Genomic DNA, 15,663 nt, shown 5'->3' with positions numbered 1-15,663 from the left:
TGCTCGACAGTGTCTGATGTAGAACATAAGAGTACTCGCAAATGTGAGGCGACAGCTATGAGAACCCCACCACCTTTGGTTTTCCTGCTATTTCTGTCATTACGGTCCTTTCTGAAGACGATATAATGGTCCGGAAACAACTGTGACGAGTTAATAGAGGAGTCCAACCATGTTTCAGTCAGGATAATGACGTCGTAATGAGTAGTAGAAACATAATCGAATACCTCATGACATTTAGTTTTTAGTCCTCTTACATTTTGATATAAAAATAACAAATCGTCAGTATTATTTAAGGAGGCAACCCCTGCAGGAATGACATGACCGTCGTGCGTTTGTGTGAGTGTAGCATCTGTACTGTAGCAATACCCAAGTAGCAGAGCCGAAGTTATTGAGAGGTTTTTTTGTGAGCCAAAGCGAGAGGCTCTGTCTTCTCTCTCTAGATTTTGAACGGCAAACCGCCGCCCGTGCAGAGGTGTGTGCGTGTGACGAAAAATTATGGATGAAATACGGGGGAAGCGGGGTCTGAAGTCTTTCATTCGTCACACACACATGCATTTACCAGCGGATATCGCTGGACCGAGTCTACCCATCTCTCTCGATCCACCATGATTTTTCTGCTATCGCGCTCATCCGGGTGTTAGGCATCCTTAGTCTGTCCAGAACTTTCCCTGTGGAAGGATGTACTGAAGTGAGGTGCGATTTCTTGTGCAACGTACTTTGCTCATTTACGTTTTGTGCCGTGTTCCTTCTTCCTCAGTTATGAAATGATTTATCCTAGCAAATTGTTGAGGTAAGTTTCTTGCTGTGTGCTTGTGCAGGTACATTCAACTTAGCTTTGGCGTCTAAAAAGTTACAGGTGTGTGCGCTATTTATCAACGACTACATGCTAGCCTCGTCAACAATCTTCAAAGTGAGCGACGGAAAGAAAACGTTTTCCAGTTTTAAAATATTAAGGTAAGTTTTGGTCTAATCCTCTGCGCTAAACTCTCCATAGTAATACATACTACTTACATTCATTATTGCTTCATTCAGCCCCCGGTGAGGACGTCATTACTTAACAGAAGCCGGTTCAACACGCACAGCTCCTGTTCATGACGTCATCATAAAACTGAAGCCAGCATAACACGCGCAGCACGGATGCAGCACCCCGAACGCAGTAGGAGGAAGGAAGAACGAGAGGAGGAAGAACGGTAAATTTGGAAGGGGGAAAGCGCTCTGCCGTCTACACAGCGGGAGTATGCCAAAACACATGTGGGAAGGGAGAGGGATATTATTCAATAAACAGCATGCGAATGTGTGCATAAAGCAAATGTGAACAGCCTCATCATTTCTATAAGCAATCCGAAAAAGGGGGTGCAGCAAACACATTGGTATGCGTGAGCGGCTGAAGAAACCAGAACGTTTAGATGTGTGCGTGACGGATGGTTCGGGCGCCTGTGGCGAAGCTCTCGACAAGCCTGCAAACGAGAGCTTTGTGGAGAGCTTTGTAGGGAGCCCAGATTACACAGGCCGCCGTCGGTTTTTGCGTCCTTGGGTAGTGCTGCTGATGTTGCGTAGTGTTGGGTTCACAATCGTTAAGTAGCCTGCACGAGATGCTGTTACTACAGACTGCTTTAGTGGTGGTAAAGTTGTTTGTTGTTGGAGGAACAATCATCAGGTGAGTGCGTAAATTATCAACAAAAGTTGTTTCGGCGTTATTTGGCTCATATGCGGTGTACAGCTGATTAGCGAGCGTGCGAGTGTGCGTGATGTGTGTGAATTGTTTATCGGTGTTGATAATTAGTGGGTTTGCGGTGTGGGTGAAGTGCGTGGAGTGTGTGCTGAAAGTATTGTGTGATCCAACAGCTGTGGTGATCGAATATCCTGCGCTGTAGATGTATTGGTATAAGGCAATATGCAGTGACATCCTCAATGGACAAAGCATGTTTGACCATTTGCACTATTTGGTCACTGGATGTATCTGGAGCGAGCCGGGAAATATACAATGCGCACTTCTGCACCGTAGACTGAGCGGGGACTATTTTGATCGGAAATGTAGTTGTATCTTTGTTTGTGCCTGTGATCATGGGTGGAGCTCGATTTTTGCGATACATATCATCGATCGGCTTATTATTTTGGTTCTGGTTGTTATTGTTTTGGGTGTTGATGGGTCGGGCGCCAAATGTAAACAAAGTACGGTTGTCAGTAGCGACTTCCGAGAACAAACGTTTTGACCGATTTATGCGACGAATTTTTGCGGGAGGGTGACTGCTCTAAAAACAAAAATAATAAACTGTGCAAGAAATATACTTCCACCACGTTGTGGCAACACCAAATCTGGCTGGTTCGACGATGAATGCAGACAAGTGACCGAACGTAAGAATACTGCATACCGAGCAATGCAGCAACGGCATAGCGCAGAGGAATATTCAGGGCTCAGACGCGAAGAGAAACGAGTTCACCGCTCCATGAAGCATGCTTTGGAAGAGCAAAACATGTGGGAACTCGGGCAAACCAGAGAGGCGTACGGACCGACCCGAAAGTTTTACGAAGCCATAGCAGGTCACCGAAACAACGTTGTACCTAAGGTAACCTGCTGTCGCAACAAGGATGGAGATCTGGTCAGTAACCAGCCAGAGGTCCTCTCGCGGTGGGCTCAGTACTTTGATGAATTACTCAACGACCAGTTTAGCGAACAGCTAGGAGCGCCTCTATTAGATAGTGTCATGCTACTGCCACCTAGCATAGAAGAAACACAAAAGGCTATCCGTCGGCTGAAAAATAAAAAGGCACCTGGAACTGACGGAATTGCAGCAGAACTGGTCAAGAATGCAGGTGCACGACTAGAAAACGAAATTCATCAAATAGTTACCGAGGTGTGGGATAGCGAATCGATGCCTTGTGATTGGAATCTCGGTATTCTACCCCATATACAAGAATGGAGATAGGTTGAACTGCAACAACTACAGGGGTTTAATACCACCTATAAAATATTCTCCCTGATTAGATGTTGAATACCGCCTATAAAATATTATCCCTGATCCTTCAGGATTCTTCATTCCCGCACGTCGAAGAGATAGTAGGAAACTGCCAAAGAGGATTCCGAAACGGAAAATCAACCACTGATCAGATCTTCACCATGCGGCAGATCTTGGAGAAGATGGCTGAATACAGAAACGACACATACCATCTCTTCATAGACTTCAAAGCCGCATACGATAGCATAGCCAGGGTAAAACTGTACGAAGCCATGAGCTCATTTGGAATCCCGGCCAAACTGATAAGGCTAGTTAGAATGACTATGACCAACTGTACATACCAGGTGAGGGTGGATGGAAAACTCTCAGGACCTTTTGCTACCACCAACGGTCTGCGCCAGGGGGACGGACTTGCCTGCCTCCTATTCAACTTGGCGCTAGAGAGGGCCATCCGCGACTCGAGGGTGGAGACTACGGGAACCATCTTCTATAAGTCAACCCAGATCCTGGCATACGCTGATGATATAGGCATCATTGGTCTGCGGCTCTCCTACGTAGCAGAAGCCTTCCAAAGGATCGAGCAGGCGGCAGAGAGCCTCGGATTGCAGATAAACGAGGCAAAGATCAATGATGGTGGCAACATCAGCGGACCTACCAATAAATAATCAGAATCTACGTAGGCGTGACGTGCAGATAGGTAACGCACTTTTGAAGTCGTCCCACAATTCACCTATCTTGAGTCAAAGGTCAGCAACGACAATAGCATGAAAGCTGAGTTGCGCGCAAGGATGCTGGCTGCCAACCGGTCATTCTACAGCCTGAAATATCAGTTCACCTCAAAGAACCTGTCGCGACGGACAAAGCTGGGACTATATAGTACCTATATAGAACCGATACGCCCTTGAGACATGGACACTGTCCAAATCTGACGAAGCCCTCTTAGCCGCGTTCGAGAGGAAGATGCTCAGAAGGATACTTGGCCCCGTATGTGTGGAAGGACAATGGAGGAGCCGCTATAATGACGAGCTATACGAGATGTACGGCGACCTCACTGTCGTACAGCGTATCAAGCTCGCCAGGCGCCGGTGGGCTGGCCATGTTGTACGCATGGAAACGGACGACCCAGCCCGTAAAGTCTTTTTAGGCCGTCCACAAGGACAGAAGAGGCGTGGTAGGCCAAAATTGAGGTGGCAAGATGGCGTGGAGGCATCCGCCATTAAGGCCAAGATAATGGACTGGCAGACAAAGGCGCGAGACCGTGAGCGGTTTCAGACACTCCTGAGGCAGGCCAAGACCGCAAAGCGGTTGTAGCGCCGGATAAGTAAGTAAGTAAGTAATAATTCCAACTGGAGACAAAGGAAGTGCATTATTAGGGCGAGAAGGTTTAGATGTCTTATTCCCGGAACGGAGAAAAACGTTAAGAGAAACCAAATCGAAGAAAGTAACGATCGAAGATTTCGAAGCACATTTGATATTAAAACTAAACTACACTCCAATATTCCATAAGGCATATGCGGTGCCGTACGCACTTGTGGCAAAGGTGGAAGAAAACATAGAGAATTTAGTAAAAGATGGAATATTGATACCAACCAGATCATCGGCTTGGGCAAGTCCGATAGTTATGGTAAAAAAGAGTGATGGTTCGGTACGTATTTGTATTGATGGAAAAGCGACAATAAACCGATATTTTTCCGTTGAACACTATCCATTGCTTAAATATATGTATATTGGCTATGATTGCAAACTGGAGAATATTTTTTAAGATAGATCTTACCGGGGCATATTTACAAGTGAGGTTATCAAAAAATGCGCATGATATTTGTACCATAAATACACATAAAGAGTTGTATAACTACACAAAGATGCCGTTCGGAGTGTAATCAGCACCGGCTATATTTCAATCAATCAGTGATCAAATACTTATACAAAAACCAGGTATAGCATATATGGATAATATTTTGGTAGGAGGAAAAACGAAAAAAGAATGCATGGAAAATCTGATGGAAGTGTTGAAGAGGATTGAAAAATACAAAGTAAAGATAAATGAAAAAAATCGGAAATTTTCAAAACGAAGATACAATACATGGGTTACATTATAACGGAAGTCTGAATCACGCCAAACGCAGATAAAGTTAAAGCGATAGATAATGCCCCAGCACCTGAAAACGTAATGCTATTACAAGCATATTTGGGGATGTTAAATTATTATGGAAGGTTCTTGCCAAATTTAGCCAATTTACTAAGACCATTACACGAATTGTTACCGAAAAATGTTAAATTTGAGTGGTCCGAAGAATGACAGGAGTCTTTCGATAAAACGTAAGTTCGTAGGCTGAAATTTCAGCATTGTATAGCAGTTTTCGAGCAGCTATCTAAGTGAGTATAATATACAGGTGGGCTTATCCCAAGGTGTATGAATTTAGAAGGCGGATTTTTATCGCTTCTGCTTCCGAATGAAGATTTTAAGAGTGTTTTGAGTTTTCGTCAAGCCTCAAGAAAGCTTGTTTCAACAAAAGTTTTCACCCATCCTGTCAAAAAGTGATATTCAAATTTGGTTTTAAAAAACATACTATGAGACCACCTGGACTACATATACTTTGATTCTAGATTCCACCACGTGATCTCTTTAATGGAAGACAGCATTGAGACGTTTGGAGCAGAGGATGGGCACGATGTGCGTATTTGGCGTATTTACGAAATGCAATGAATTGCTGCCCAAATCTATTTGGACGAACCGAGCTTGTGTGAGTACATCGTGAACGGTGTGACCGACGATGATTTTTTCAAATCATTGCTGTTTTTCAAATCATTGCATTCAGGCTCAAACAATTCGAGTGCTAAAAGAAAAGTTACTCAACTGTGAAAAAGTGCGCATGGCTCGAAAGAAGAAATCGACGGATAAAGAAGAAAACAAACGAGATTTGTCATCCAGTAGCCGCGTTGACAAACGGGCGGAGCAGCGATGCTACAATTGCGGACACAAAGGATACATAGCTCGCGCGTGCGCACAGACACTGGGTGGTCCGAAATGTTTCTCGTGTCGTGAGTACGATCATAAGGCGAGCGAGTGTGCGCGGAACAAAAGCGTCGTTCCTACGAAAATCAACGTGACAGAAGATTCGGTGGGAATGGTTGATATCGTGTTGAACAAAACATCGGTCAAGGCATTGTTTGACAGTGGAAGCAACCAAAACTTGGTGACAATAGGTTGTTACAAAAGAATCGAAGGATCACCGCTGATCGATACTTCGATGTGGTTCCAAGCCTTTGGTGGCATGAGAACAAAGGCGATCGGCATGTTCACGGTGGACGCTACAGTGGATGATAACGTTTTAAGGGGTGTGCGATTTTTTTTGGTGCCAAATGAAAGCATGTCTTACCATGCAGTATTGGGCCGAGATTCCTAGAACTATTTTGAAGTTACGATGACAACGGCTGGCGTCAAAGTCGGGCCATATGGTTCAACGGATGAAATGTTTTCTATAGTGAATGAATGAAGAAGACAATGAAGACAATTTGGATGTGTCTCTTCGATTTTCAGAAAGAGTTAAGGCGGTTATCTCAGGGTACAAACCTGCGGGAAACGTGAATAGCGGTGTAGAGACGAAAATTATTTTGCATGACGAGACGCCTGTGCGTTCGTCGCCAAGGCGTTTTGCTCCGAGTGAAAAGGCGTTGCTGGAGAAACAATCGATGAGTGGTTAGCCGCGGGAATAATTCGAGAAAGTGAGAGTGATTTTGCGAGTCCGGTAACGTTAGCGAGAAAAAAGGACGGTTCTTTACGCGTTTGTGTTGATTGTCGCGAACCTAATCGAAAAAATGGTTAAGGATTGTTTTCTCATGAGAAACATAGAAGATCAAATCGATCGCTTGAAGTCAGCCAGAGTTTGTACCACACTTGACTTAAAAAATTCGTTTTTTCATGTTCCCGTGGAAAAGTCGAGCCAGCGGTATACAGGCTTTGTTATCCACACAGGCCAGTACGTGTTGAGTTTGTGTTTGGTGAAGAGGAGCGTTCGAGTTTTGATGAGTTGAAACGGTTTTTGGTGACCGATCCGGTGCTAAAGATCTACGACGAAAGTGCCGAAACCGAGCTCCATACGGACGCGTCGAAGTACGGCTATGGTGCTGCGCTTATGCATAAGAGCGACGACGACAAGTTTCATCCTGTTGCCTTCATAAGTCAACAAACATCAAACGCGGAGAAGAATTATAGTGCGTATCATTTCTAAGTGCTAGTGGTGGTTAGCGCTGTTGAGAAGTTTCGTGTGTATCTCTTAGGCTTCAAGTTTAAGATCGTTACAGATTGTGCAGCGTTTGGGCGTACTTTAAAATCGAAAGAACTGCCGGCTAGAATCGAGAGATGGGCTTTGATGCTCGAAGAGTATTAATATGAAGTGGTGCATAGGCCAGGTTCATCGATGAAGCATGTGGATGCGTTGAGCAGGTGATGATTGTGAATAGCGACCCTATGATAGAAGCGATCAGAAAAATGCAACAAAGTGACGAGCGTGCGAAGGCAATTATTGAATTGTTAAAAACATAATCTTTTGAAGATTTTGTCATGTGCGATGGGCTGCTGATGAAAGTAGTGAAAGGTAGGGAAGTGATTGTGGTACCATCGGGGATGCAAAGCGATTTGATACGTAGGATACACGAAAAGGGTCACTTAGGAGCTCGTAAGATAGAGGGTATTATCGAACAGGAGTTTTACATTCCAAACGCGAGTGAGAAAATAAAACAAACGATTGAGTGTTGTGTAAAATGTATCCTCGCTGAGCGTAAAAGGGGAAAAGTTGACGGTTTATTATACCCAATCGCGAAAGGTGACGTTCCGTTAGACACGTATCACGTAGACCATTTGGGTCCAATGGACATTACAGAGAAAAGGTATAAGGTATTTGTAGTAGTTGATGCGTTTAGTAAGTTTACTTGGATATATCTTACTAAGACGACGAATTCATTTGAAGTAATTCAGCGATTAACGACGCAGAGCGAGGTATTTGGTAACCCAAGGCGTATTATAAGCGATAAAGGGGCTGCGTTTACGTCAAACGATTTTAAGCGATTTTGTGAGGATCAGGATATCGAGCGTGTGGAAGTTACAACAGGTGTTCCGCGCGGGAACGGGCAGCTAGAGAGGCTAAATCAAGTGATTATTGCTATGTTGCGAAAAATGAGTGTAAACGATCCCGCGAAGTGGTATAAGCACGTTGCCAATATTCAGCGGTGGATTAATTCTAGCCCACATCAGAGCATCGGTGTTACCCCTTTTGAAGCGATGTTTGGGGTACCGATGAGACACAAAGGAGATTTACGACTATGTGAGCTGATGGAAGAAATTCGAGTGGCCCAACATCACGATCAACGAGAGTAGAGCTGGTGCCAGGGTTTCTATCGAGAAAGCCCAAGAAGAACAACGTAGATCGTACGACTTACGAGGGCGGTCGGCTACAACTTACCGCGAAGGCGACCTGGTGGTGATTAAGCGGACGCAGTTCGGGTCTGGAAGGAAGTACGCGGCTGAGTACCTTGGACCATATAAGGTAACCAGTGTTCGGCCTCATGATCGCTATGACGTGGAAAAGATCAATAGCGAAGGGCCAAAAGTGACGTCGACGGCTTCGTCACATATGAAACCCTATCGGTTCTAATGCGGTGGGGATCCTTCGGGGCGAAAGGATCGGTCGAGGAAAGGCCGTGTGAAGTAGGAAAAAGAGACGAGAGATGCCCACAGCGATATCGTAGCGAGCGCCGATTGGGCAAAAGAATGAATTTAAGCGGCGCGCGCTGCGAAGTCAGGAGGTCAGTTGAACGCGAAAATTTGAAGGTGAAGGACGTGCGAATCCTCTTCTTCTTCTTTTTGGCACAACAACCGCTGGAGGTCAAAGCCTGCCTGTACCGACTAGTGAAATGGGCTTGGCTTTCAGTGACTTATTGTTACCATAGCAGGATAGTCAGTCCTACGTATGGGGGCACGGTCTATTCGGGACTTGAACCCATGACGGGCATGTTGTTAAGTCATTCGAGTTGACGACTGTACCACCAGACTGGCCCCCCGGTACCACCAGACCGGAAAGGACGTGCGAATATGGAGCAAAATAAAGTGAAGTGAACTAACGCCACCCATCTGCTTCTTTTTGTGATTCTCTAATTCTCACTGATTCTCACATAAAAACTGATTCTCACATAAATATTAGAAAAAAATCGTCCCTTATACAAAAAAGAAGTTAAAAATAAAATTAAACTGGATAATGAATTTAAGTCATTGAAAACAAATTATTACGAAAATGTGTTAAGATAATAATTCATTACTTCTACTTGGTGTAACGCCCTACGTGGCCATGTTGGCCAATACAGGCTTTCGAGACTTATTAAGTACCACGCAACCGGAAAGTCGGTCCTTGTTACGAAGGAATCTATCCATTTAAGATTTGAACCCACGATGGGTATGTCGTTATGTCATGCGTGTTCCATGGAACTGCAATACTTAAATTCAAAGCTTAATAATTTTATGTAAGATGAAATCTTTTTCTTTGTTCATTTCATCATTAATTAAACGGCGGTTCCCTGGTCAGCCGTCAATCTACACGATTTAAAAATATGCCCGTCATGAGTACAAATCTAAAATGGACCGTCTGCTTTGAAGAGAAGCGTGTTGCAACATCCCCCCGTAGTAAGGTTTGAATATCCGGTTGCGTGGCACTGAATAAGTCTCGAAATACTGTGAAGACAGTCATGCTCATGCAGGATGTTAGGTCAAATAGAAAAAGAAGTACATATTCTTCTTCTTCTTATATGGCACAGCAATCGTTGTCAATCAAGACATGTCTGTACTACTAGTGGGCTTGGTTTTCAGTTACTTATTTATTATCAACACAGGATAGTTAATCCTACATATGGGGGCACGGTTTATTCGGGGCTTGAACCCATGGTGGACATGTTCTTAAGTCGTACGAGTTGAAGATAGTGCCACGAGATAGGCCCTGATTTTTTTTATCGTAGCCATTGCATTTAAACCGTCCTGGACTGCTACCTAGCGGTGAAGTCAAAACCACAAGCTTTTGAAGAATGACTTCAGCATCATCGAATTAGGCCCGGAAAGGTTTTACACCAAGCTCGGATCCGTCCGGAACCGAAACCATCTGGAGCCGTCCGTAACCTCCTAGAACCATCTGGAGCTATCCGGAACCATCGGCAGGCGTCCTGAACCTACCGGAGCCGTCCTGATCGAGCCGTCCGGAGCCGTTAGTCGGTAGCCGGAATTTTCGGACGCCAGCTCCGGCTGCAGACTAGTGGCTCCGGACGGTTCATGACGGCTCAAAACGGCCGCATACGGCTCTGACTATTCAAACAAATCAGCTTCTACGACACCTGATGTTGACTAGCGACTCCGGGTGGCTCCAGTTGGCTTCGTAAGAAAACCTGGGTTTGATGAATCTGGATTGAAACGCGCAAATTTCAAGCTGTGAACGTACGCATGTCACTGAGATATAGAACAATACAGAACACCCACGAAATTTGTAACATTTAACATTTATAAACACAATATAAACGAAAAAAAAAACACATTTTTGAGCCGTATTACGGTGCTACCTGGTGTGCACATTCGTAAACAAACCCAAGTAAACAAAACCAATTTGACAGATGGCGAAACTACTCGATCGGTTTTTATATTGGTCGATATAATTTGATCGACCGGTAAGTGAAATGCGTACGCGATACCAATTCGAGTAGATAAATTTATTGATCGATATAGCCAAATCGGTGGATAATTTCAAGGCATCAAGGCAGATCAAGGCACTTTCCCATCAGCGTCCGACTCCTGCTAATTTGAGATTCCGCAAATTACAACGCAATTGGATGAAGATGGCCTACTGCGAGTTGATGGCCGCCTAGGACTTGATGGGGCTAGTTATGCAGTAAAGCATCCGTAAGAGCAATCGTCTAAGCATATCATCGTATGCCGTTGCATGGAGGACCTACAACAACCCTTAGCTCCCTAAGGATGGATTGTTGGATTGTGAAGGTGCGTACATTAGCAAATTATACTTATCGTAATTGTGTTGTTTGTTTTAGGTTGAATCCCGCGCCTGTGTTTCAACACCCCCGACAACTGCCAATAGATCATATCATCCCTTCGCCACCATTTTCGTTAGTGGGTATATAATACTGCGGCCCAGTGTATCTCAAACCGGTCCGTCGACGAGCTGCTCACCAGAAAGCTTACATCGCCGTGTTCGTGTGTTTCATTGTAAAGGCCGTAGGTATTGGGCTGGTAGAAGATTTGTCAACACTAGCATTTTTGGTAGTGTTTCGGCGATTCATCGTACGTCGAGGCGTTCCTGCGAGAATATTTTCTGATAACGGACTGAACTTCAAGGATGCCAGCAACAGTTTTAGGGAACTCAATGATATGTTTGACTGCGAGAAAAGTTTGAACGATATTCAGATAGCTGTTGCTGGAGAAAGAATAGAATTGGAGTTTATTCCGCCTAGGGCACCGAATTGAAATGGATTTCAGGAGGCGGCCGTAAAAGTAACCAAGAGAGGGCTTCTGAAAGAAAAAGTCACGCATAAATTTACTTTTGGTGAAATGGTTACGGTTCTATCACAATGAAATAGTAGACCATTAACGGCTATGCCCGAGGATCCAGAAGAACTAGCTGTATTAACTCTAGGCCATTTTTGAATTGGAGAAGCGTTAAATGCCCTCCCAGAGGATGACATCACTCTACAGGCAGAAAATAGACTTCACAAATATCAGCTGCTTTAGCAAATAGTACAGCGCCATTGTAAAATATGGAATAAGGAATATTTATCCGTTGGACAGCGTGATACGAAGATTATTCCGATTAGAGAATATTAAATGATATCATTAAAGGAAGACGACTCTATGCCTTTATCGTTGCCATTAGGACGCATAGTTGAAACGCATCCAGCAACAGATGGAATAGTTCGTGTCGTGATAGCACGTGAAGGCGTTTTCAAGCATCCGGTGTCGAAGATTTGTTTGTTGCCATGTTAGAGGTTTAATGATGAAACGGAAAAGATTATGTAATTAAGAATTTAAGTAAATTTAGGTGACCGCTTTGTTCGGTTTGGATCATATTGAATTTGTTGATTGGGGATCAGTGAACCCTGGCAACCGGTTGGTTTTATACCGATTCTATATTTACTAGAAAAAAGGTAGGAGAACACGAAGCGTAACAAATAAGAAATTTTTTACTGCGATTGACCAGCGACGAGACGATTAAAATATCCTTACAGCCTGTATACACACGACGCCCACGGACCTGCCCATGCTCGAATGCATAGCCAATAGCAAACGATTATTTCTTTACCATTAACATTGATAGTCTTACATCACGAACGTAATCTAAATTTCATCATGCTTCACTTATCAGGATCTAAAAGCAAGGACAAGCCAAAAGAGACTTCCTCACGGCTACTTATGTCCTCTAGATGCGTTGTCTATGCGTGAGCTGAGCTTTTATCGTGGCCGCACCAAAAATATACACAAGAATGACTCCAACTCCAACATCTGAATATCATCGATATTTTGTTTAAGAAGTACTAAATAGGTACATAGGTAAATAGGTAAATGGTAGTAGATTGGTTGAGTTCACTGCAGCGAACAATCTGGTTGTTGGAAGTACCAAATTTGCTCACATGGACATCCACAGGATCACGTGGGCGTCCCCGGATGGAGACTCATTCAACCAGATCGACCACGTGTTTGTAAGCCGCCAACGACAGTCGAGTCTGCAAAACGTCAGAACAAATCGAGGAGCCACAGGAATTCAAAGCCGATTTTGACGAGTCTCTGCTAACAGAAAGCAAATATGAAAGAACGAGCGAAAGGTGGAACGCTCTAAAACCAAAAATAATCAACTGTGCAAGAAACATGATCCACGTCGTGGAAACACCAATTCTAGCTGGTTTGACGAATGCAGAATGTAAGCGAACGTAAGAATAATCCATACCGAGCAATGCAACAACGGCCTAGAACGCGGGCATGCACAGAGGAATATATACGCCTCAGGCGCGAGGAGGAAGGAGTTCACCGCTTCAAGAAACTTTTATCTGTTCAGATGTCGAAAAAATCTTGTCGAAAAAACCGATCCAAGAAACATGTATGCGATGAGAAAAACATGTGGGAACTCGGGCAAAACAAAGAGGCATATGGACCAACTCGAAAGTTTTACCAAGCGATGGCAAGTAACCGAAACAACGTTGTTAGACCAGTAACCGAAACAATGGGCTAGAAACCAGCCAGAGGTCCTCTCGTGATGGGATCAGTACTTTGATCAATTACTCAACGACCAGTTTAGCGAACAGCTAGAAGCGCCATTATCAGATAGTGTCATGCTACTGTCACCTAGCATAGAAGAAACACAAAAGACTATCCGTCGGCTGAAAAATAACAAGACACCCGCAACCGACGGAATCGCAGCTGAACTGGTCGAGAAAGGAGGTGCACGACTTGAAAAAGGGAATTCGTTAAATTGTAACTAAGGTATGGGCCATTCGTTGCCTTGTGATTGGAATCTCAGCATCATCTACCCCATATACGAGAAGACGGTAAGACTGCAACAACTACAGAAGTATTACGGTGTTGATTACCGCCTATAAAATGTTCTCCCTGATCCTTCAGGATCGTCTCACGTCTTAAAGTTAATTGGAAACCATGAAAGAGGATTCCGAAACGGAAAATTAAATTTTCACCGTGCAACAGATTTTGGAAATGAATGCTGAATACAGACACGATACACACCATCCCTTCATTGACTTTAATGCCGCATATGATAGCATAGCCACGGTAAAACTGTACGCCGTTATGAGCTCTTTTGGAATCCCAGCAAAACTGATAAGGCTAGTTAGAATGATTATGAACAACGTCGAGATGATAAAGGTTAGGGCCTTTTGCTACCTTTAAAAATCTGCACCAGAGGGACGGACTTTCCTGTCTTCTATTCAACTTGAAGCTTGAGAGGGCAATCCGGGACTGGAGGGAAAATACTTTGGGCACCATCTTCTATAAGTCAACCCAGATTCTGGCATACGTTGATCATATAGACATCATTGGTCTGCGGCTCTCCTATGTAGCAGGAGCCTACCTACGTAAATACCAAACTTACGTAGGCGTGACGTACATATAGGTGAACGCACTTTTGAAGTGGTCCCAGAATTCACCTATGTCGGTTCAAAGGTTTGTTCCGACAATAGCATGGTCGCTGAGTTGCGCTCAAGAATGCTGGCTGCCAACCGGTCATTCTACAGCCTGAGATAGCAGTTCACCTCAAAGAACCTGTCGCAATGGACCAAGACAGATAGTACCTTTATAGTACTGGTACTCACATACGCTTCTGAGACATGAACACTGTCCAAATCTGATGAAACCCTTCTGGCCGCGCTGGAGAGGATGATGCTCAGAAGGATACTTGGCCCCGTATGTGTGGAAGGACTATGGAGGAGTCGTTATAACGATGAGCTATACGAGATGTACGACGACCTCACTGTCGTACAGCGTATCAAGCTCGCCAGGTTCCGGTGGGCTGGCCATGTTGTACGCATGGAAATGAACGATCCGCCCCTTTAAGTCTTTTTAGGCCGTCCACAAGGACCGAGGGGGCGTGGTAGGCCCAAATTGAGGCCGAGATAACGGATTGGAAGATGAAAGTGCGAGACAGTGAGCGATATCGGACACCCCTCAGGCAGGCCAAGACCGTAAAGCGTAAATTTAATTATTTAAGGGGGATTATTCAAGCATCAGCAAAAGTTTTTTCACTAGGAGGGAGGGGGTCGAAAAATTGCATTTTGTGCCTTACGTAATTAATGGATGATTCTTTATTGAATAATTCATGCACAGCATCACAGTTTTATCAGTTAATTGTTTGTAGCAGCGACTAAAATGTGTTCCTAGTCGGAAGATTATGCTGAGGATTTCAATTTTATACTGACGAAGCCAGAATCTGGGTTGACTTATAGAAGATGGTGCCCAAAGTATTCTCCCTCCAGTCACGGATTGCCCTCTCTAGCTTCAAGTTGAATAGAAGACAGGAAAATCCGTCCCTCTGGTGCAGATTTTTAGAGGTAGCAAAAGGTCCTGACAGTTTCATCAGGATGCTAGGTACAAAGAAACGACAGCCTTATCGACGATCAATTAACATAGTGATTTAGTTATCAGTTTGAAAACGTAAGATGATTGTGTAATTCATTTCCTACCTGTTATTATGCCACATAACCGAAGCATGCCTGCGCGAAACAACGTCGATGAGGAAATTGCTTATGACATTTGCTTTAAACAATTCCATAATTTCATTATTAAAATAATAATTACTAATTGTTGTATTCATAGACTTAATTGTATGGTTTTATATAAGTTTGAGCACGAATTAGCTGATATTATTACTTTCTTTATAATCAAATATGCGTTGATTCAATTATATTTAGAAGTATACTGTACCTTCTCTTGTGTTCCGTAGAGAATCATTGACTTCTGTACATCTTTCATAATTTAAACTGGGTTTTATAAGTCTAGCAGATGATGGCGATTTATTCGGATATTGATCATCTTCGCGTTCGTTTGTTTTTGGCGATGTTTGTTGTTTGTTCAAGTTTATTCTGGGTTGAAGCTGTTGATGAAAAGGAAACACAAAATATTGAAAATTAGCTTTACGAACAATTATTCACCCATTTTCGG

General features: G+C 43.8%; 1 protein-coding gene across 10 annotated transcripts in view; it reads right to left on the bottom strand.

Moving 5' to 3' along the window:
* The window catches only part of LOC120949189 (ubiquitin carboxyl-terminal hydrolase Usp2), a 195,739-nt gene that overhangs the window by 60,059 nt on the left and 120,017 nt on the right, over window positions 1–15,663 (bottom strand). For 7 of the 10 annotated variants that reach the window (XM_049606625.1, XM_049606622.1, XM_040366298.2 and 4 more), the window contains one exon: window positions 15,427–15,595. The exons of 2 other annotated variants lie outside the window; for them this stretch is intronic. In XM_049606625.1, the coding sequence (XP_049462582.1) occupies window positions 15,427–15,595 (169 nt within the window). Of the gene's footprint in view, window positions 1–15,185; window positions 15,259–15,426; window positions 15,596–15,663 lie in introns of all 10 variants that reach the window. One more of the 10 variants, XM_040366335.2, reaches the window with a different exon arrangement.

Source organism: Anopheles coluzzii, chromosome X (genome assembly GCF_943734685.1).
Source record: "Anopheles coluzzii chromosome X, AcolN3, whole genome shotgun sequence".
Taxonomy (NCBI): Eukaryota; Metazoa; Arthropoda; class Insecta; order Diptera; family Culicidae; genus Anopheles; species Anopheles coluzzii.
Note: the sequence above shows the minus strand (reverse complement) of the source record. Positions and strands in the feature narration are given on the sequence as shown.